At 41.6% G+C, this 22,872-nt stretch overlaps 1 protein-coding gene across 3 annotated transcripts; it reads right to left on the bottom strand.

Annotated features, from left to right (window-relative positions):
• Positions 1-1,183: 1,183 nt before the first annotated feature.
• cbarpb (CACN subunit beta associated regulatory protein b) lies at positions 1,184-22,435 on the bottom strand. 3 transcript variants are annotated; one of them, XM_008407216.3, is made up of 11 exons: positions 22,286-22,435; positions 20,759-20,987; positions 19,836-19,908; positions 16,084-16,235; positions 12,842-12,900; positions 11,422-11,584; positions 9,569-9,740; positions 9,290-9,442; positions 8,695-8,938; positions 8,048-8,237; positions 1,184-6,197 (listed from the first exon to the last, which is right to left on the bottom strand). In XM_008407216.3, exons 3-11 carry the CDS (start codon positions 19,881-19,883, stop codon positions 4,676-4,678), a joined length of 2,703 nt encoding a protein of 900 aa, XP_008405438.2. In that variant the 5' UTR covers positions 19,884-19,908; positions 20,759-20,987; positions 22,286-22,435; the 3' UTR covers positions 1,184-4,675. The 3 variants fall into 3 exon arrangements, with proteins under 3 accessions (XP_008405438.2, XP_008405439.2, XP_017159924.2); XM_008407217.3 differs by having other exon boundaries at positions 20,547-20,987; XM_017304435.2 differs by lacking the exon at positions 20,759-20,987.
• Between the last annotated feature and the right edge of the window lie 437 nt (positions 22,436-22,872).

Consider the following 22,872-nt stretch of genomic DNA (forward strand, 5'->3'; position numbering starts at 1 on the left):
TCTAATCCAATCCAATCAGCTCCCATTACACACAGCCTAGTTCGATCCCCGCTGTTTTATTCCTCCGTTTATCAAAGTCAGTCGACCGTATAATACCAATTAGTAAAAAGTTAATTATCCAGGAAAATCATGCAGATTTCCTCATGTCAATTGTTCTGCAATAATATTTTTATCCAGAGCAAGCATGTGATGGTGGCAGGGCAAAGAAACAACTACCCTTGAAAAGGAAGAAATCTCCGACAAAGTTTTGCCTACTTTGAACGAGAGGACAGAAAAGCCGGAGAAAGCAGACACAGTTTCACTTATCTAGGATAACAATTTTAGTAAAAGGAAACAGGAGTAAATTGAGTTAAAACCCCTAAAAATCTGATCTGCTTTTGCCTCAGAAAGAAACAAAGTCAAACTTACAAGCGCCGAAAACCAATCTGATTGCGAAAACATAGTCAATGGCAGCATGAGGTCTTGCAGTGGTTTCATCCAGAAAAGAGAACAAAATCTACAGAATTACAAAGTGCATCTCAACCGTCCAAAGGAGAAAGAAAGGTTTGTCGGTTCAGTTTAAAATGTGAAATTGAGATATGAGCACCAAATTTGCAATTTTATTGAGCTGTATGACGAATCGGTGTGGAAAACCTTGTGGTGCTGGGAGGCAAAGGGGACACAATTTGATTAATGTTCTACATTAATTAATCAGCGAGCTGGTAGGTGATTTTTAACATTTCATGAGGTCCCATTATTTGCTCAACGACCAGCTCACCACACCAATCCCAGTCGGCTAGAGTACACGTACACAGCTCAGCCAATGTGGCATGGCAGCTCGTTTAATGTTACAGCGGGTTATGATGACGTTTGTGAATTCCAGTATAATTGAATTCTGTTTCCATGTGGGTAAAAATCTCATCGTGGTGAGGCGTTAAACCCTCCATCTGACAAGAGGGATGGCCTAAAAGGCACGAAGAAGACGAACATTTGACAACTCCCCTTTGTTGATGACAGACTTGATTTGGCTTTTCTTTCCAGTTAATTTGAGGGGAGGTGATAAGGGCATCAAAAGAAATCGATATGAGCCGCAGCAGCAGAGAGAAAAATGAAATGAGATTCATGAGAGGCAACCCAAGCTGCAGTCCGTTCCCACGCGTTGATAAACTACCATTCTCTCCGAACAAAGCACACTCTGGCCAGCTTCGCTTCATTCTTTTATTGACAGATTGTAAAACAAGCCTAAAATAACACTTTTCTTTTCTTTTTTTTTTCCAAACAATTTGGTCCCTTAAGGTTAAATAGGTTCGACTCAACAGTAGCTAAGTTGCTATGAAAGCTCATCACATTTCTTCCCCAAAAGAAATTAAGTTCACAAACAAGTAAATAATACAGATTTACTTTTTTTTTTTTTTTTTTTTAAGAAAAATTGCACAAAATCTAATGGGGTTACACTGTTTGAGTCTGACTGTTTAAAAGTGAATTCCCTAACATACAAAATGTCTCTGCCTTTTAACAAATAATTATAAATTATGGACTTGATTATTTTTTTATTTTACCATAAATCTGAGAAAGGATAAAGATTCTGTTTTTAAATGTGAACTCTCATGCAGTCCTACATGTGGCTATGGCACCAATGCATTTGACAGGCTACTGATTGTATACAAACACCGTTTACTTCACTTTTACAGTTATCAGTCTAAATCTAATGAAGAACATTGATTTAGTCTAGCTCTTGCGATATTGTGCTGGAATGCACGGCAAACTGTATTACATATATATCTTATTTTACATCTGCACTATTCCACTTAATAAATATGGCCATTTTCTCTGTGGTTTCTAAACTGTTGTTGTCGCAGACGTTTCAGGCTTTCGATGTGCAGGGAAAGCAGTTGTCCTTCTGTTTCACAAGAAACCTTTTATCCTGCTGGTGTATCGTATTACCCTCTTGCTGATGACATCAAATATTTGGGCCGTAATGGTTCAATATGCATGTGGCGTGAATGAAAGGAAAGAGCAGCAATCATAAGGCTCTCTGGTCTCTCCTATTTGCATTCACGTTCTTTCATCTCTGTCAGGGAAGGAATTCAGCTCTTGCCCACTTTGCAATAAAAGAAGACTCTTTTCATGCAGAAGGAGAAGATATAATCTGGGCAGACAGGAGAGAGGTATTATCATCATCATCCACCCAAATAAATAGAGAAAGAGCCCTTTGCATTTACTGCAGGGCAACAGCCTTAGAGGATGTTGGGGGATGCAAGGAGGACTTCCCTCCTCCTCTTATTGTTAATATTTATCCCCGTCGTCTGCAGTGATCCCCTTGCTCCACATTACAGAGGCAGGGATTTCTACAGCCCATCTGAGGAAAACTTTATGAGCGCAAGCAGTTTATGATCAAGCTGACAAAGGTGCTCAAGATTAATAACGTACTGTAGTGCGTCCTCACTTTACTCCTAATAAATAATAAAATGTTCTTATTTTACTTGAATGGTAGCTGCTGTTTCCTGGAATCGCACACAAGGAGTAAATCAATTAGATTTTTGTTCAGGTCAATTTTGAAAAAAGTTTTTTTTTGTTGTTGTTTTGATTTGTTTTTAGCAGGAGACAAAGGAAACCCAGTAAGGACAGCGGCATGTACAGATCAAGTTTAAAATGACGACCTGCTTTACAATGTATTGGTTGTTCAGAAATCTAAGGAATTTGGAGGCCAAATGAAGCACAAAACGTCCTGTTGCTAAAGTCTTTGAAAAATTGTACATGGTCTACCTTGGTAGGTTTGTTGGTTCGGCTCATACAGTCTGGCCTTCACTCCAATGTGAGCTGCTTCCCCATTGCCAATTCACCTCCTTGGACCACGTTTGACAGATACTGATGCTCACTGAACAAAAGCTTGGAAATACTATGACCCCTTTCTCAAAACACACCAGTTTCCCCCTGATCAAACTCTTTCCAACCCATCAGTTGGTGGAACAAACTCTTCACTTACTGCCTGTTTTCCATACAGTAACATATGTCACGATGAAGATATAATCAGAAGCCTCCCTTGCAAAAAAGCTCCATGGTAAATCCACATTGACCAAGCTCTCTCTGGGATTCCCCTAGTCGTTCAATGGTCCATGCATGCGTGAGCTTTCAAAACTCATACTAGAATTTTGGAACGACTAAAGGTTTGAGTGATCATCAACCTTTATACGTAAAAAAAAAAATCACATCTGTGATGTGTTTCCTATCTCCCACACCTGTTCCTGAAAACACTACACTTTGTTGAAGTCCAGTGATTTTTTTTTTTTTTGTATTTTTTTTATATCTGTAGCCATACTTCAGAGCAGCTTGTCCTGTGTGCGTATGGTTAAAAATCATAAGCGCCAAACTTCATAAAGGTGGACTCAGTGTGTCTTTGCAGCACAGCTTTAATTGCTTCTTTATATTCTGGAGAGGCAAAGTTGCTTATTCTTTCAGAAGTCATCTAACGCTGGGCCCTGCCTACACCTCGCTTTGTGAGCCACGGGAGAGCCCACGGTTGGCCAACTTCGCAAAACCACAAAGAGATGGTGAAAAAGTGTCTTAATCCCACACTTTGAAGTTTTTCCTTTCACGCCACCTGCCAGAGGTCACAACGTTATGATCAGTGTATGCCGAAAGGTAGCGCATGTTTTGAGAGCTTAGCGTGGTTTTGAAAGATTTATCACAATAAATACCCATCATGTTCAGTAGTTCTTGCGTAACTGCCTAAAAGATAGCTGTAAACCTGTAAACAAAAAGGTCTGCTTTTTTCCTGCCAAGACAGAGACACGTGGTGTCAGTGCTGCGCCAAGTGCTAAGAGCTTATCGAGTTCCTACGGATACACCTCGCACAGTTTCTAAATTGTTCTTTACGCAATCCAGGTGTTCTAAAACGTAGAAGTACCCATTAAGTAAAACAAGAAAAATAAAGCAAACAAGAAATCAGCAACAAAGTTACGGAATGGACTCAGCAAAGAGAAATATAAATAGGTTCCCTTCAAAAGAATACATTTTACAAGAAGTTTGCCTCGTCTCTGAGAAGGTTGTAAAGCTTGTTGATTTACACAACCAGTTTGAACCTTTTCTCGCAAGGTTTAAAGTGACATAGAATCTACCAGTATGGAGATTAATTTGTCTGATATGGTCTTGACAGATTAATTAAAATTTTAATCCTTCATTTAGTTCAGCTAATTATGACTGGCAGCTAACTGTTGTACTCAATTCGAGAGCTTTTCATTTGTCTAATAGCACCTGGTTTCACAGTGGATCAGTGAGCAGAGGCTGAACCTGCGTCCAGCTTCAGGTTTTCTAACTGGAAAGACATAATTGGCAACACAAACTGAATCCAAACGTAGAAATGGCCGAAAAGGATACAGTTATCAGTAAAGCAGCTGGGATGTTCTGACATTTTTCTCTGCTTATCTTTTGTTTTCCACAATCAATCATGTTCATTTGGAAGCTTCAAAGATGTGAACATGAAACACATTCAAAATGCTTAACATTGAGTACATTTCTTTTAGATCTCTTGGTCTGTAGGCTTAATTTGTGGACTGGTTCAACGTGTAATTTGTATGTTTTATTCATGGCTCTAGATTTTACCACTCAAGCCATGCGCAAAAGAACACAAACTAAAACCAATACAAATTGTGTATGAGGAAAAGTGAGGCTGACAATGTCGATGACTGGAGCCCTGCTACACTGGGCTGTGGTCTGGGGAGGCATGTGCGGCTGTTACGGTTACACACTCGGTGGGTGTGTCCTTGGTCCGGCGAAGGGCCGCATACAGCCTCTCGTCCAGGATAGAAGTCAGCTTGTCCGTGAGCTCTGCTGTGATAGTTTGAGGGCCGTAACCTGAGGAGTTAGGCGGGTGAGGAGGAGAGCGCTCGTCCGGGGGCTCAGGAGGGTGCCCGCATTGTTTGCTGTCCTCCTGAGTGTCAAGTTGCTCAACCAGCCCTCCATCTTTTTCAAATAATGAGGGCTGAAGAGGTGGAAGAGAGGAGGATGTGCGTTCCTCTGAATCTGTGACCGGAAGTTTCTTGTTCCTCAACTCAGACTCAGTAGACGTTGGCTCGACCTTTGGGGTGTCAGGAGTGCTGCCAGTTCCGTCGCTGGTCTCCTCGTCAGGTGCGCTGACGATGCGGGGCAGTGTGCTGTGGTAGCTCGTGTCCAAGGGGTAGTTTACGCTTTCTCCCCTCCGCAGTGGGACACGGTGTCTTTCAAAGGAGGTTTGGAAGTGTCTTACTCCGGGGTCACTCCACTGTTTGTGGCGCTGCCACTGCTTACGGAGGTGAATGCGGGAGCGGTGTTTTCTTGGCGACTCCTGCAGGTCAAACTGAGGATCGTGGCGGAGGAACTCATGGAAGAGCGCATCTGTTTTCTCGTCTATGCTGTAGTCGCGCCGATGAAGGGTTATTGGTTGAGCTGGAGGCTGTGCAGCCTCTCGAGGGTTGAGCATCTGACCATATGGCAGCCAGCTTAAAGCGCTAGCACCTATCTCCATGGGAACTCCTCCACTGGCACCCAGCAACAACTCATCTTCAGGTTCTTCTTCGAAGAGGTGAGACTCGAAGCTCTCGCCGATAGTGCCCGTTCGCCCCGCATTGGTGAAATGATGCCTTTTCTCATGGGCAGTTCTGTCTTTAGGGCTGTCGGTGATGCTGCTGCTGCTAAACAGCCTCAGGTCCTCCGGACCTCGAGATGGAGCCTCTATTGACGCATAGCCGCTGTCCATCTGTAACAGTTTACGAGTCCCCGATTCTCCATCACTACCCCCACGCTCTGATTCTGTGCTACCATGTTTTCTCTTTAGTGACTCTTGCATACCCAACTTCTCATCTGCATATGCAAAGAAGTCCTTGTCCTCCTCTCCACCCTCCGCCTCATCGCCCAGGTCCTGGGACGGGTAACTGGGAAGCCCTCCTTTTTCAGCGTCTGTGCGTACACTCAGCGAACAAACACTGTCAGCATCGCTGCAAACCGAGTTCCTGTCGTTGTTGCTGCTCTGGTCGGAGGCAGCGTACTGTTCTAGCGATGCGCGTAGTGTCCAGATGTCTCGGTAAAGTGACTGTGAATCCTGGGGTTGGAAGGAGTCTGGGGAGTAGCCGCCTTCCGTCCTCACCACAGAGAGGATCTCTTCTTGCGGATCAGGGGACAAGCCAATCACCCCCGGTCCTCCACGGCTGCAGCTGGGCTCCACCACCACCTCTACCTCTACCCTGCAGTGTGCACACAGGGGTTGGGAGACAAAATAAAATACAATAATAAAATAAAATGGGAGAAATAAGGACACAAGTGCAACACAAGTGTCATTGTCAGAGAGCGTTGACCTGAGAAACATTACTGTGTTCACAGAGCACAGAATGATTTTTATGACTTGCAATGGCTGCTGCTGAATGTCCTCTGAGAGCCAAATCTTTGAAGCCACAGGAACTAATATTCTGCTGTCAGGTTTGGGAAAAAATAAATAAATAATCTTCCAAGAAGAATAAATCCACTTGAGTAACTGAGCAAGAGGCTCATAAAACAATTTTGCTCATTGCAGCTTCCGAGAAGTTAATTACATATTACCCAATATCATCAAGCACACGCAGGAAACATTAATGTTTATATGTTTATTTAATGTTCAGCACTAGCAAGATCAAAAATTATATACTGAGCAGTTTTTACTTTATGAAACTAAAATTATATAGCAAAGATATAAAGTTAGAAAAACAATTTAATGTTTGAGGACCTTGTGAAATTACCCAGCCATGTCAGCAATGGAATGGGTTTTTATGCCAGAAATAAACTCTGTGTCCCAATTCCCCACACCACTCTCGGGGGAGGGAGGAAGGGAAGAGCACTCCGGGAATCCCCAACATCCTGCTTAAAAACATGAAATCGAGTTTAAAAGACCTCTTGTTTACTGCAACTTTGTCACACAAGTGGTCAGATTATGGCGAAATCGCATCTTCACAGTAGATCAGTATGGTGTTAGGAACTGATTGCATCCCACAGAAAAACTATTCCTCCAAAAAAGATCAGGAACACTCTGTCATTTGTTACCCAATTTTTAAAATGAAGATCTTAGCTGTACATTTATAGCAGTCATTTCTGTAGGGTTAGATGAAATATGCAGCCTGCTACAACTAGATTGTAATATGGATGGATGGATGGATGGATGGATGGATGGATGGATGGATGGATGGATGGATGGATGGATGGATGGATGGATGGATGGATGGATGGAAAGACATTTTATGGAAAATGACTGAATGCTACTGAATGGATAATTTATGGATAGACAGATGGATCATTTCATGGATAGATGAATAAACACAATGATTGCTGAACCTAAGTATATGTCTGTCGTAATAAGCAATGAATCAATTTATTGCATGAAAAATTAAAATGAGCTTTCTAATGTCTGATGATTGATAACATACTGAAGGGCAGTTTTGTTTTTAGAGATGTTATCCATTTAATTTGTGTTTTGGTTGTGTGTGACTTTTATTTCTGTTTTATTTGTTTTTGGTTGCTGTGTTTCATTTTGGATATTTAGAATAACTTCCAATTTCAACGTTGAGTTTTTTTTAAAATAAAATTAAAGTTTATTGGTCCTTGAGAGAGAGAACTCTCTCAAAGACCAATTGAGAGTGTTTTATTATTTATTATTATTATGCCATTATCAATATTTTTACTTTAAAATGGTCTGGTATTATTGTTTATTGCAATAATTACTGAGCCTGAAAAATCTCTTATCATCCACGCATCAGTCATCGATGTGTGGATGACTGAACAGCTTTTAGACTGTGAAAAATTAAATAAAACCTGGAAAACACTTGGATCACCCCCCTCACCTCCCTTTTTTTCCCAGACAGCGTAGACATACATGTCTCACTAGTAGCCTTGTTTGGTCCAACACAAGTTTTTTAAAGAATTTACTCAGCAGATTAGTGAGGGAGTATTGAGACTCAGAGTTCACGTTTTCCGTACAGTGTCACCATAGCTTCTCTTGTTGCAGTAAAACATGGTTGCAAGGCAGCAAAGCAGTGGACGGGATGAATGGCAAGGGAATTAAAGATACCTGCCGAGGGAGGGGGGTGGTGTGGATGGGGGTGACAGGAGGCGTGTGGTGGGCTGGCTCTGATAGTAGGGGACATCCTGGGTGCGGGCAATGTACTGGATGAGGTCTATGTGGTGAGTGTCATTGTCGTCCTGGTCCATGCTCTCGCTGGCGGCTCGCTGGCGCTGGAACTGCCTCCGCTTGGGAGAGCCTGGTGCACACCAAACACAAAGAAAGAGCAATGAGTTTCGACAAGCCTCGAGACAGCAGGAGCCGAGTTACACTTAATTCAGCTGAAAGCTCCGTCCGACTGTTTGGGATTTTGTGATCTCTTTGGAGCGAGGATAGAAGAGCATCGGGAGGAACCGGTGGGAGTGTGTGTATGGTAGATGAGGTGAGCGGCAGGGAGGATTTAAGTCGAGGGCTCAAAATGATTTGGAACAACCAAACTTTACGTCATTGAGCCATCTGTCTTGTGTGCTCGTGTGTTTACGTCCAGCTCAGGCAAAAGGTGGCTCACAGTGGGTTGCTGGACCTCCTGCTAAACCGTTATCTGTTTACTATGAGAGAATGTTGGCAAAGACACAAAATAAGAAAAATCTGCAGGAAAAAAAAAAAGAAAGAACAATGAATGATAGAACAGAACAGAAAGAGTGTCAGAAATGAACCTCTCGTGTCCAGGCTGGATGCTCTCTGGCTGCTGTCCAGCTTCCACTTTTTTATTTTGAAGTAGGGGCTGGCCCCCTCCAGACTAGCGTGGCGCCGAAGTTTGGTGAGAAACTGCAGGACGGGCCTCGGACTTCCCACGATGCCACCGGTGGGGCCCGCACCGCTGTTACCCATCGTCGGTGCTGTCTCTCCTACGCTGACACTGCTGCCCCTGTCCCGGGGCCTTGCTCGCATCATCTCGATCTAAGCAAAGACACAGGGATGTGGTCATGCGCAAAAATCCGCCCACAGCAGTAGTCTGAGTGGAAACCTCTCTGACAGTCCGTCTCTAACGTAGCGTCTCCACGTTCACCCTTCAACCATCGTTCCCTCACGCCGTGTGAGCTCTAATCTAATGTGTGCAGAGATGTCTTCAGGTGCAAAGTCTGGCCGAAAATGCACCGCTTGACAAGTGATCCATGTTTGCATCATCGTGAACTTGGTAATATACTTTATTCTAGTTTCTTTCTATGGTCTTTTGGACAGTTGTTATATCCTTACTTAGTACTTTCTGGTAAATTACTCCTAGATATAATATTAGCTAAAGTTACTTACAGAGCTGGAGGTCAGCTTCGTTGAGCCGAGAGCTGCAGATTTCTCACAGAAGCTGGTGTCAACCACAGAATTGAGGGCATCCCCGGGGAGGGCACAGCTGGGATTCACGCTTAAATTGATCAGCGGTGTTTGTGGCAGAGGGCAAAGCATTGGCTAAAAAGTGAAGAACAAACCCCCCCAAAAAAGGACTTTGTTTTAAGCTTCATCTGTTGACAATGTGGGTTTTTGGAAAAAATAAATAAATAAATAAAATCATACAGAAGAATCGTAGTCTCTGACCTGGAATATGGAAAGAGCTGATTTAGCCACAGGACGGGTCGTTGACGTGATGGTGTTTTCAGCCGAGTCACACTCGTGAATCGTGACGATTTTGAGTGCCGGCGGGGGGATGTTGAGGTTTGTGAGCCGCGCGTTCTTCAGGTGGTGGAAGTCGCCTTCGGTCAGAGTGTACCTGAGGTGCACACGGGTAGAAAGTGTGTTTGCAGCAGAGCATGCGCAATGCCTTTCAAAGGTACCGCTACCCTTTCAACTGTCCAGCTGTTTGTCAAGTTGAACCAATAGCTAGCCACGTGAAGTACGTAGACAACAGTGAAGCGAAAGAAAAAATTCTAATGCATTTCAAATTAAAAAGAAAGATCTGAAAAGTGTGGCATGGATTTGAATTAGACCCCCTTTACTCTGATAAGCCAAAAATAAATGCAGTGCAACCAAACAGACTTTAGGAATCAGCAACTAGCAAAAGAGTTAGAGTTCACTTAGACATATTTTAATCTCAGTTAGACTGGGTGTGTTCTGTGCAGATCTCAGAGGTTTGCTGGAGAACGTTAATAAACAAACAGCAATTATGAGCGCCTTCCAGAGTTTTGTTCAGTCCATCATTTGAAAATGGAAAGAGTATGACATAATTACAAACCTAAGAAATAAAATGACAAGCTTGACAGAGAGGGCTAATCAATTAATTTTGCAATTCTGACTTTATTGGAAGAGTAACAAGAGAGACAAAAAGACAGTGTTAAAATAAAGTCATAAGAAGTCCCATTTGCAGCTTGCCACAAGCCATGTAGTGGGCATAAATGTGCTATAGATTATGCTATTTTTAACACTGCACATAGTCCTGAACACATTGTGCATGGTAGTAGCAATGGGATTAAGGACATAAAAACTAGTTGCAGTTGATAGGAAGTTGGAAGGAGGTTAATGAGAGGGACGCCTGTAAGAAAACCTGCCAAACACTTGTGACGTGACAGGATTTTCACCTTCCAGCAGGAAAAAGGACCCCCAACATACAGTCAGAGCTACAACGATATAACAAAGTCCGGACTTAAATCAAATTAAGAAAATCTCTGGAGAAGTCGCAGAGATCCAGACGGATCTCCAGTGGAGGAATCTGTCAACAGAACAACCACTAGTCCCGCATTTGTCTTCAGCAGAAATGTGGAAAGTGATTGAAGCTATAAGTAAAGGGCAATCCTGAAAGAAAACCTATTTACAAAAGTCTTAAAACTGAGGCAGATTTTACCTTCTAGCAGGGCAATGGTCCAAAAAAACACAGTCCAGCCAAAGTTAATGACTTTAGGCTATTTTTGCTAAGAGGAGTGGATTCAGTGTTATTAATTGGAAAAAGTCTTAAAAAAAACTATAAAATCACTAAAGTTTGTGGTTGCAATGTAACCAGATGTTAAAAAAATCAACTTGTAGACAGACTTTTGCAACCCAATGGAAGTGGCACACATTTGTATTATAAAGTTCACATTGGTGTGTCTTATCATTGCATAAGAAACCAAATCAACTTCAGAGCCGTCACAGCCTCACGAAACTCAACGTTAGGCCCCATAGAATAAAGTGCAGGGCTTCAGGAGAAAAGTAGGGCAGCAAAGAACAAACACACACACACACAAAAGCTCTTTGTTTCCCCAGCATATATAATGGATTCTGCAGTCATTCTCAATGCTACACCAGCGTAGAAGTTGGTCATAGTGAATTGTTTACATTCTTTGATCTCAGAAAACAGCAGTCATTTAGTGCAAGAGTCGAGTGCTGAACGAAAAGCAAAAAAGTCTCTTTTCAAATGTGTGTGTGTGTGTGCGTGTGTGTGTGTGTGTGTGTGTGTGCGCGCGCGCTGCCTATCTGACCTGCGGCCTTTCTCCTGGGTTTTCTTGCCATGATCAAAGAGAGCAGCTTCATTGAAGGAGACACGGCGGCCTGTGGGGCCGGTGGACAGGAAGCGCTCTGTCTCTTGGTTGTGAGAACTGGCCATGGACAGGCAGTCTGACTCATCCACCCTGATAGTGATTTCTGCCCAAATGTAAAGAGACAGAGGGAAGTCAGAGAGACTCACATGTTCAGGCTGATAGATGAAGAACAGTTTTAATAAAAGATGAGAAGGAGATGGATGAGTAACTATACAGTCACGCACTCAACGTGACTGGTGGGAAGCTGGGCAGGAGGTTCATCAACATTCGACACCTCCCCCCCCCAAAAAAAAAAATTGATACCCAGTTACACCGACTTAAACTTTTAAGTTAGTGAAGTTTCCTCAATGACTTCATAATGAAGTGGTGCCAAATCATTTCCTATGTGTTCCCTAGATGTTTGTAATTTCACAATGTCAAATCACAGGTGCTAATATGATCGGTTTCTTTGCTTTCTATACTTTAATAACGCCTTTAACAAAAGATAAAACTCTTATAACATTTCACAAGGTTTGAGCACACTGTACAGATCGTCTAGAGATTGTCCTTAGTTGGTGGCTTCGGCGTAGCTGACCCCTGTAGTTTCTTTTATAGGATTTAAATCTTAGTATGACTGGTCATGAAAAAAGGTTGATTTTTTGGAAACAAGTATAGTTTATTTATATAACAAATGAAAATCGCGAAGCGCTTCCCAGAAAGACTGTAAATATTAAAGCAACCTCAAATTACATTTTTAATTAAAAAGGAGTACAGAGTAAAAAAAAAAAATATATATATATATATATATATATATATAAAAAATTATTTTTATTTTTTTTACATATTTTATACATACTTTGGAAAAGTATTATGTTTAAAAACATTTTGTTTCATTTGCTCTGATATCTTTAAAGGGGTCTGGAGGCTATATTATATTAGCTTTAGCTTTTGATCATGCCACAATGTTATTTGCTCTTTCCAAACACACCTGGAGTGTTTGTTTGATTCCTTCATGCATGTTTGAGAAATTCTCTTGGCAGCCATTTTCGGGTGCCTATGTGTGTGTCTATGTATAAGACAGAGAGAGTTTGTGTGTGACCTTTGAACTCTTTTTCTGGTGTTTAAATGGTTTTATAATTTACGGATCAAAAATGACCCATAAGACCATCTTTGTACCCTAGTGGTGTACAGCCCACATGGAAATATAAACAAAAACAAAGTGGCACTTTTTCCAATGATGGGAACCATTTAGGAAAAGTCATTAAATTTCAAGTTGGAAAAAGATAGTTTAGGGTATTTTTTTTCCAACAACTAACAACACAAGGGTTTAAAAAAAAAGTAAATCTGTTCATTTTTCCCTTCTTCCTTTCTGCCATCTTACCATGGGTGGGTTGAGACTCCTCCACATAAGTGACAGTTTTCTCTGGGTCATCGTCGGCCCTGGGATTGAAACACAACAGCAGATTATTGCTGTGACAGGATTATCCACAAAGTTTCTGACAACCAAGACACCCAGACGTTCTAAGACATGCACATGCATGAACCTAAATGATTTCAACATAGCTCTGGCTGTTTGTTTTAATGTTGTTCATCTCCTGGGGGAAGACGCTGTACCCCAGTCTGCAGTCTTCTGTTGCATCAAACAGGTTTTCCTTTAGGAATGCTCCTCAGCTTCTCTGTACTTGCTGAAAAACACATTCCCACACCACTACACTACCACCACCAGATTACAAGCTGTTAAGAATCAATACATCAATACATGCCACCCTGTTCAGATTTAAAAAGGTTTTTTTTAAAACAAAATCACCCATAGTTAATAACTGCAAGTGATCAACTTCTTTGTGGAGGTGTGTCTGCTCAAATCCATTCATGCAAAAATACGAGGACGTTCTTGGAGTAGAAAAACCTTTGCACTGTGTGCCTACCTGTGTGGTTACGCTAAGTGAAAGCCTAACTTTTACCAAAAAGAACATGACTTTGTGGCCTTGTTAGACTCTAAACACACTTTTTAGGTCGCAGGTAAAACTCACATTAAATTCTGTACTATCAACACGACAGAACTCCTACACCTACTCACCAGTTGCTCGGCGTTCTTCTCAACAAGTTTATTACACATTTGGGATATTTTCTTAAAACCCCTCTCTGTTTTATCACCCTTATTAGCTGCTGATCCTCTATAGTGCCTCCTAAATCCCATGCAGAGGATTTGCTTGATGAGATGAAAGGAAAAAAAAAAGAAAGAAAGAAAGCGAAAGCTCTCCCCAGTCATTTTCCTCCATTTTATTTCACTGTGCAGGGCTGAAAGCTGCATGCATGTGCTTGTGTGGGTGTGAAGTGACTGGAGGGACATCTCCATCCACCCAGATCTGTGCTTTTCCTTGTCTTTCATTTCCTCTGTGGCTCCTGCTTTGCCGTACAAGTGTGATTTGGTGACTGCGATAGGCGTGCGCGTGTGTGTGTGTGTGTGCATCTGTGTGCGTGTGTGTGTGTGCGTGTGCGCGTATGTGTGTGTGTGTGTGTGTGTGTGCGTGTGTGTGTGTGTGTGTGGAGTCTCTGCACAGTGCTGGGTTGAGACGCAACATTAATCACTGCCGATGGCTGCTATGAAATCTCATTACCCTCATCATTTGTACCAGTCGGCCCGATTCTCGTTTTCACGCCTCGGCCTGAGCGCTCGCTGTTTATCTGCACCTAGAGCTCTCGTGTGCTGGTGTGTACGAGGTTGTGCATGTGCTGCCATTAGACGGAGCCACAGAATCCGAGGGGTGAGAGGATGGCGGGGGTTTGGGGGTGTGGGGGAGGAGGGACGGGCGGGAGAGGGAGGGCTCAGCCATTTCTGCAGTGAATAAACACAGACGATTCACAGATAAATAGCCGTGAATACTGAAAGTGCCTCCAACAAGGTGTTTTCATAACAGCACCACAGGAGGTCCTGACATTCAAGGCAGCAGCCATGTAGAATGAGCGAGCACGCTGCGCTGTCATGCTTTAACATGCTTACACGTCTCTGTAGGCTGCCAATCCTGCAAGCAATAACAATCCAGCAATGAAAGCATATCGGTAAACATTTTTTTTAATTATTATTTGCACTGCAGGGACTGTCAAAAGTTTGCACACCCCTGATCTGATATTGGATAAGTACATCTTTTTTCTTTTTTTTCTTACATTTAGCATGACGTCTGTTCTGTAATATTATTAGAAGAAAAAGTAAAAAAAACAAAAAAAAAACTTACTGTAATAACCTGGTAGCATACGTAGCCACATTTTAAGCAAACATGCTGATTGAGTTTCATTACGGAGAGACGGCCTCACATCATTGCCAGTTCAACTTTGCCAATATTTTCCAAATCTATCCGACTGTCGGGACTTCTCCTGTTAAACTGGGAGACCTTCTGCCAGATTTGGTTTTGGAAATTTTGGCTACAATTTTCTCAGTTGAGTTGCATACGAGCTGTGACTCAGTGTGATGCTGGACAAAGAAATTCCTCTTCATACTTATGTATTGAACAGTCACCTAATTAAGAAGTGAAGATAATTTCATAAATGGACAAACACCCCTGAGCAACAACAACAACAACAGAAATAATTCTGATCATCAGTCTACAGAGGGTCTGGTGTTTTTTAGGTGATGCATAGAGTTATTTTTTCAATGTCAAACATACCTTGTAGATAAGTCTTGGTTTTGCCTTCTCCTGACTGATACCTTTGTACATTAGATCCCTTTTATTTTTTTTGCAACCTCTCTGAAAAAGATGGTGTAGTTGAAGGATGCAAATGAGTATCTAATAAGACTAAATACTGCAGTCCAAACCAAAGGTTCTAAAAAGTTTTTGTCTAACGATTTCTGTTATATTTTCCTCTCCAAATTGTTTTGTTTTCCAGTTGAATTTGTTTGAATTGTACAGGATTGACATCACATAAAAAAAAAAAAGAAAAAAAAGTTTTGAAATGATCTCAGGCAATCATGCCTTTTTCCATGAGAATTTTGGTGTTTGCATACTTCTGGAATCTACTGTATGTCTCACTTGCTGCTTGTCTCACGCACAAGTCTTGTTACATCCATTCTGCAATTACGATCAGCTCCATAATGAATCTATGCATATTAGGACTTATGCCAGACTCTCCTTCAATGTTGCATCTGAGTTTAGCAACAGTAGACTGTCGAGAACCTCATATGCACCTGGATTTGTGCGGTTTTGAATTGAATTTTAGGGAGTTTTTATGTGCAGCAGAGCATCGTAGTAGGTTTGAGGAGGATTGGTGGGTAGATAATTGAGACATTTGACAATAACATAAAATATCAGAACAAAAATCAATACAACGGCCCTTTCCTACAGCCTCAGCATCAGCAGCAGACTTCAATCAGCCTCGCTGAAACACGGTCAACAAAAAGTCAGCACCGAGGGGCTTTATGAGGTTACCATTTATTACTGTGCTCTTGTTATTAGATTATACAGCTGCTGCTTTTATCATGTTCTCTGCTTTTATCAGTTAAGTCTGTCGGTCTCATGTCGTTTCAAGGTTTATATAACTTCAGACGAGGGGGCTTAAGCAAACGACTGAGCGACAAATAAATACACGGTGGATCTGCAGTAGGTCTACCGCGTTGTTTCGATGCCGCACCTGTCACAGAAGCGCCCTCCTCTGTAGCAGCGGCGGCGGCAAACGACGAGGAAGACAGAGATGCTGACCAGCGTTCCTACCAGAAAGACAGAGAGGATCACCAGGAGGAGCACGTGGCCATCTGGCTGCTCCTCGGGCTCAAGTGGGATCTCCTGAGGTAAAAACACAAAAAAAAGGTACGGAGATGTTAAAATGACATCTTTGCCTTTTATAGGGTTAGACAATGCAGCTTGTCTGAAACAAAGATAAGTCTGTTTTTAAGTAATGTCACACATTACAAAGCACAGCAGCTTGTGAATCCTTGCTGTTGAAATTGTGTTGATTCGTATTTTTCAGCATCACAGGTCTTTGTAGCAAACTGTCGCTTTAGGCCTGTACGTTGCTTTTTGAGGTTTTTAGCCAGATTGCACTTGGTGTTTGGACTGATTAACTGTTAGGGGCTTGAGGAGCTCTTCCACTACGAGGCAACATGATACCGACAAAAAAATAAAAAAATTTAAAAAAAGCAGTTCTAGAGTATTATCGCATAAAAACTTTAAATGACACAACATAATTTCTTTGGCTTAAAGCAGAAAAGCAACAGACGTTCCTACAGTTGCTTAAATAATATTAGGACATATTGGCTATAACAGGTATAATGATGTTACATATGACAGTTGTTCTTTTTTGGGTGGGTCGTTATCTTCACATTTTTTTTAATCAACGTTATTTTGTGCAGACCATCAGGGAACAAAATCTACAGCTCATCCTGCTTCGAGCACTGACAGTGTGCCATTCAGATTAATGAAAAGAAAATTAGTGTCACATTAAAACGGTCACAAAAGACGAGTTTCATCATCTGGAGAACATTGCCAGAGCACAGCTCCGGCACAAAAAAGGCGAGATTCTTCTAAAATGCAGAAGAGGAGCAGAAAGAGAGCTCACCTCAAGCTGGCATTTAAAAACTCTGCTCAGGCTGCTTGTGTATTTTAGTATTATAGGAAGGTGTTTTATAGTTTACTGAAGGTTTTAATATGTTATAGGTTTGACCTATTACTTTTAGAAGCCCTCTAGGCTTCTGATGTCTACAGAGAAAGTTCCTCTCTTACTGCTTATAATTAAATCTGAAACTCACAGTGAGGCGTCATTCGTTAAATACAGACATTTGGAACAACATTCCCAAAGAGCTGAGTAGAGCTTTTAGAGTGTTTATGTCTTTAAAAGCAATTTAAAGACTTTTTATCCTTGCTTTTGGTTATAGTTTTGTAATTATGTGTAGTGTATTGTAGTAGTTGATTACATTTTAGCTTACTGTATGATTATTTGGCTCTATTGCATTTTTAATTTGAATTCACTGCCTTCGCCTCATGAAAAAAATATATTTTTAGAATGCTATTGTTTTTAAATAGATTATCTTTTTGCAATGTCCTATAAGCCACATGTCTTCTGTAAGCAGTGCATATTTTTATATGCAAAAGATAACTTTATGGATGTTCTCTGGAATAACTGAACTTGTTTCACCCACCAAAGCTAAACTATACTTTCATATTTTAGCTAGCTAGGAGCAACCATGTAGCTTTGCTATTTTCTGCAAAATAAGCTAGAAGGTGACAAACAGATGCTAACCTTCAAATTGGACAAAACTGTTTACTTTGCAACATGACAAGCTTTAACAAAAAAAGCCGATTTATGGCTGCTTCCCACATAACAGCAGCACCATGCAGTTTAAACGATTGATTTTTAAGCCCACCGGTTGGTTGGCTTGCATAAACTAAATCTATATATACAACTGTCTGAATGATCAATAAACTCCAGGAACTATTAACCTGTCTAAGATTCACATTAGCAATGGGAGAAGAAGGAGTACAGCTGAGGGCGTAACCCACACACGAGCAGCACAGGTGGATGCCACAATTAGCAGTTTGTTTTTGTTGTTTTTTTTCAAACACATTTAAAGAAGGAGGACAAAACAATTCCAGTTTAAACCCGAAATCATTGTGGTCTTTTGATTACTTTCCTCAGTGGACTGCAGTAAAACCGAGTTCTCTATGCTACAATGTCTGGATAAGTGCAATAAAATACTTTAATATAGATGTCCAAATGTGCCCATAAAAAGCAGAGACATCATAAAACCGGTAAATTTTTCAAATACTTGCACTCGTGCTGAATTCTGAAGTCTAAAGGACACACAAGATCTAAAGGAAGAACATTCAGAGTGTAGATAAAGCGATGCTGCGCTAAAGAATCTACCAAAACAAGTTAGCCACTAAGATTGTTTTTCGCATCTTATGTAACACTTCCTCTTTGTCAGTAAGTTGTTCAGCACAGCTTTGAGGTGTAATGTTAACGTGGAAAAAAAATTTAATTACTCCTGTATTGTTCTTGTGGTATTCTGCAGAAAGCCACAGCATAAAGTAGGTCGTTACTTCAGCAATTATGAGAAAGAGTTCCCAACATGATTATAGGTCACAGCTAATAAAAAAAATGAATTTCAGTTTCTCGGAAAATTTACGTAACAATTCATTGTTATTATTATTAGAATTACTTAACAGAAATGCATGAACTCAGCATATGCACTCAGTATTTGGTCGGGAGATCTTTTGCATAAATTACAAAAGTGGTACCTTTGGCAGTATATGGGCAGGCATTAAGTTCTGCTAGAAAATGAGCTTCTAGTAAGGAAAGGGAAGCATGAAGTGCAATGAACTTTCCTGGTAGATGGCTAAACTTGAGAAAACCTCATTGAACCAACACCAGCAGATAACATGGCTTCCTAAATTATCACTGTCTGTGGAAACGTCACACTGGACCTAAAGAAACTATGATTCTGAGGCTTGCCGCTCTCCTTCCAGACTGTGGGGCATTGGGAATGCTCCCACCCTAGAATGACAAATTTTCTTTCATCTGAAAATTGGACTTTGGACCGCTGAGCAACAGTTTAGACATTTTCCTTTTTAGCCGAGGTGAAATGCTTATGACGTTGACTCTGGTTCAGGAAATGCAACAGCGGTAGCTCAGGCCCTGGATATGTCTGTGTGCGGTGGCCCTTGAAGTGCTGACTGCAGCTTAAATCTATTTCTTGTTAATCTCAACCAACCACATAAATCAGATTTTGCTTATTGTTCTAGTTTCTTTTGCATCATACTTTTTCCTTCCTCTTAGCTTCCCAATGAAATGCTTGTCTTCTGTCTCCCTTATGGTTTAATGGTCATGACCACTAAATAACATTTTTGTATGGAAGACGCCCGTCTATTGATTTTATGTAATATTCAAAACGGACTTTAGGTTTTTGGGGGGTTTTTAATTACCTTTGTCAGCATTCTTTAAAAATTAACAGAAAGAGTTATCAAAATGTGTGTCAAATGAACTACTTAAGATTTTCAATTATTGATTTAGAAAACAAAAGTCTCACTTTTTAAACGGTGTTTTTGTTATTGAGGTCCACCTGTGTGAACATGGCAGGCTTTTGCATATCGGACTGACAATCTTTGAGCTCCACAAGATACAACACAACAAGTGTTAATGTCTACTACCCTTTGACGTCACGCCATAATTTCTCTGCAAAGGGAAATTAAAGCTGAGATTAGATCAGAGATTTAATTATATCAGACCCAGGTCAGGATGTTCTCTATTAGCCAGTCAATCGACCAGGAGAGAATATGAGGGGAAAGTATGGTTCTGGTGCTGATCTGCACGCAACACACACCCACACACACACACACGCATTTAACAGGAAGTTTGAGAACAAAGTCAGTGGTAAAAAGCAGACTTACTGTGGAGTTTTCTGGTAGGATGTTCCAGACGGTAGACTCATTGCTCATGGTCCTAGCCAGCTAAAGAGTCCCCCTGAGAAACAACACAAGCACACGAATGCACAAAGGAAGCGCCTGTCACTGGAGCCGTTTATCAAATCACAAAGTCAGTCACCAAATGTGCTGTTTTGTCCAGGGGAATAAACCCAGGCATGTCAGCCAAAGGCAAGCTGACAGAATGGTGTTCATTAGCTCCCTAGAACGTAACTGGATGCTATAATTTGTTGGTTTTAAGGCCAGCTGAAAGCAAAATATTTCCTGGAAACTAGAGGGACACTGCAAAAAAAAAAAAAAGAAGGGACAGAATCGGCTAAATATCTGGGTTTTGGAAGTGCCCAGGCATTGAAATGGCTTTTGTAAATTGAAGCATTAACTCTTTGGCTGTACGCCACCACACATAGTTTTGGATCAGCCTGACAACTGGATCTATTCCCCGTATATCCTCTCGCACAACAGAGAGAGACACCAGCTCTTTCAGCACTGCTGCCTTGTATTTGCTCTTCCAGATCACACCCTTTAATACTGCTACTGCTGCATCAAACACCCACACACACACGCACACACACACACACACACACACACACACACACACACACACACACACACACACACACACACACACACACACACACACACACACACACACACACACGTACGGATGAAGCTACTCACCCAGCGAGGAAGAAGCAACATGCCAGCAGCATTCAGCTCTTCTTGCTTGCCAGTCAATCACTGCAGCACTCAACTTCAGCAACACAAGCTTTAATCTGTTACCTAGTTCCCATCTGACTTCCATACACTTGTAAGCCATCTAAGAAAGAATGGTTTGCTTTGCAGTATATTGCTGCACCACATCCTGCTTTCTGCCAGCCCAGTGATCTTACCCTGATGGAGGGCAGCGCAGCAGCAGCAGCAGCAGCAGCAGCAGCAGCAGCAGCTCTGGATTTGTGTGTGTGTGTATGTGTGTGTGTGAGTGAGTTAGGCTGTATAGCTCAGGACTCTCCTCCTCAGCTCCCTTGCTGCATCCTCAGCCGACTGAGCCAGAGCAGCAGTGCTTCCCCCCTCAGGACCGGCCCGCTGGCCTCGGAGTAACGGGACGAAAGCGCTGCATGGCTGGCAACAGGCAAACAAATAAGAGAATTATTATGCTATTGACATGATTCAGTTACCCGCATTCAACAAATGCTGTAAGGTCGTTTTGAAGATTTATTTTATTTCTCCTGATGACTTGATGGAGGGTTGGAACTGGATCAGCTCTGGCTATGATTGGCTAAATAAATACTAAAAAAAAAAAAATTAGCTGTTGTTTTTATTATTATTGATGTGCAATAAATGAATCAGAAGTAAAAACTTGCAATTTTTTTATCTATCACCGTACAGCAAGTATTTTTGATACTTTTAACAAATACAAATACTAGGGATGTAGACTTTGATGTGAAAATTAGAACAACTGCATTTTTCTTTCTTTTTTTATTTTATTTTAAAACTAGCTTCATCAAACAACCTGAAGCCAATTTTCTTTGAAGTTTTATAGTCCTGGCTGAAACAGAAATTGCGACTGGTTGAAGCCTAAATCTTCCGGTCAATGAAAAATTGGTTTTTCGGACAAGAAACTGATGATTTGGTGCATCACCGTGTGTATAGGAACGAAAACTGCTTTAAGAACAGCATGGTAACAATAACAGTAACTTTCATCACTTGGTCTAAATGGTTACATGAAAATGATAGGTATTCACTAGTGCAGAATCTGGTGGAGCTGTGATAAACGTGAGCTGTGACACGAGTTTGTACAAGAACTGTCAGGTTCCGCTGTGTTGTAAGCCCTGGAAATAGCCTCTGCTGATTAGTTGCCAAAGCAGATGGTGAGACACGGGTGACCCAGCCGTACCGTATCCTTTCACGCTCAAAATCTCAATTCCTACCAGCTGCATTACCGGTATCACACAGCGCAGCTTTCACAGCGCGTTTAGATTTTGTTCCATCTTTTAAGCGCCAATTATCTTTACGCCTCCAAGAAAGTAAGAAACATAGCACCGCGATTTGAAGGGGGGGGGATGCATAAAAATGCTCGATCTCTTTGTGGAGAAAAACTGATTGTGGTTATTTTTCTTCTTCTGATTTATCATTTCTGAAAGAATGTAGTCTGATCCCGATGAATGGAAAACATCCATTTGTACAAAAAAAATAAATAAATCAAATAAAAATAATTGCACAAATGGATGCAGCGAGGCATCTTGATATTTCACAGGCGCCTTTGATTTTTATCTGTCCGGCGTTTGGCAAAGCTTGAGCGAAGGCAGCGGCACGGCTCACGATCTAAACTGGCTGCACACACACATAAACATACACATACGCACGCACACACACGCACACACACACACACACACAAAGCGGCTAGGGGCAGCACTCACCTACTCGACCAGCCTGGTCCATACGGGAGGTGGAGGGGTCGAAGGCAGCAACACAAAACACTCCTGTGAGGACTTCAATGTGTTCTTTTTAAAGCTAAAAAAGTATTTATGAATGAAACGCCACCGTTTGGGACACGCCCACCGCCCCGTCAGAGGCGCACCACGTGACGTAGGGAGTGAGGTAAAGGGAGTGAGGGATGAAGGGTCTCTCAAATGATCCCGAAGCGCATCACAGCTGGAGCACAGCCAGAGGAAAACCTGGGAGGCTGAACTATATGTAGAACAGTATATTTTACACACCGTAGTCATACCGAAGGAATTGTTGCTATTTTTCCCCTTTCATTTGATTTACACATGTAAGCAAAGCCTTTAAATTATTTGGAACAATAAGATAAAAGTATGACTCCCCCTCCCCCCTCATTTTAGTAAATCAAATCATGCTCCAATATCTGCCAACTCAACCATGTTTCTTAATTATAAAAAAAAATAATCTAGTGGCTCCATGGTTTGTGTTGCCAACAAAGGAGTTTTGGCGCCATCTCCTGGCAGCGAGAGGCTAAGAGTTTGCTGTGTCCACAGTGGCTTTT

The sequence above is a fragment of the Poecilia reticulata genome, chromosome 4 (assembly GCF_904066995.2).
Source record: "Poecilia reticulata chromosome 4, P_reticulata-male-v2, whole genome shotgun sequence".
Taxonomy (NCBI): Eukaryota; Metazoa; Chordata; class Actinopteri; order Cyprinodontiformes; family Poeciliidae; genus Poecilia; species Poecilia reticulata.

What these genes read in the sequence shown, in the direction of transcription:
- cbarpb (XM_017304435.2), bottom strand. Translation starts at nt 19,883, where the DNA reads ATGAGCAATGAGTCTACCGTCTGGAACATCCTACCAGAAAACTCCACA. An exon ending in GGAGTCTCAACCCACCCATG is followed by an intron (nt 11,585 to 12,841) that starts GTAAGATGGCAG and finishes ACATTTGGGCAG; the next exon opens with AAATCACTATCAGGGTGGAT. An exon ending in CGAAGCTGACCTCCAGCTCT is followed by an intron (nt 8,939 to 9,289) that starts GTAAGTAACTTT and finishes GTCTTTGCTTAG; the next exon opens with ATCGAGATGATGCGAGCAAG.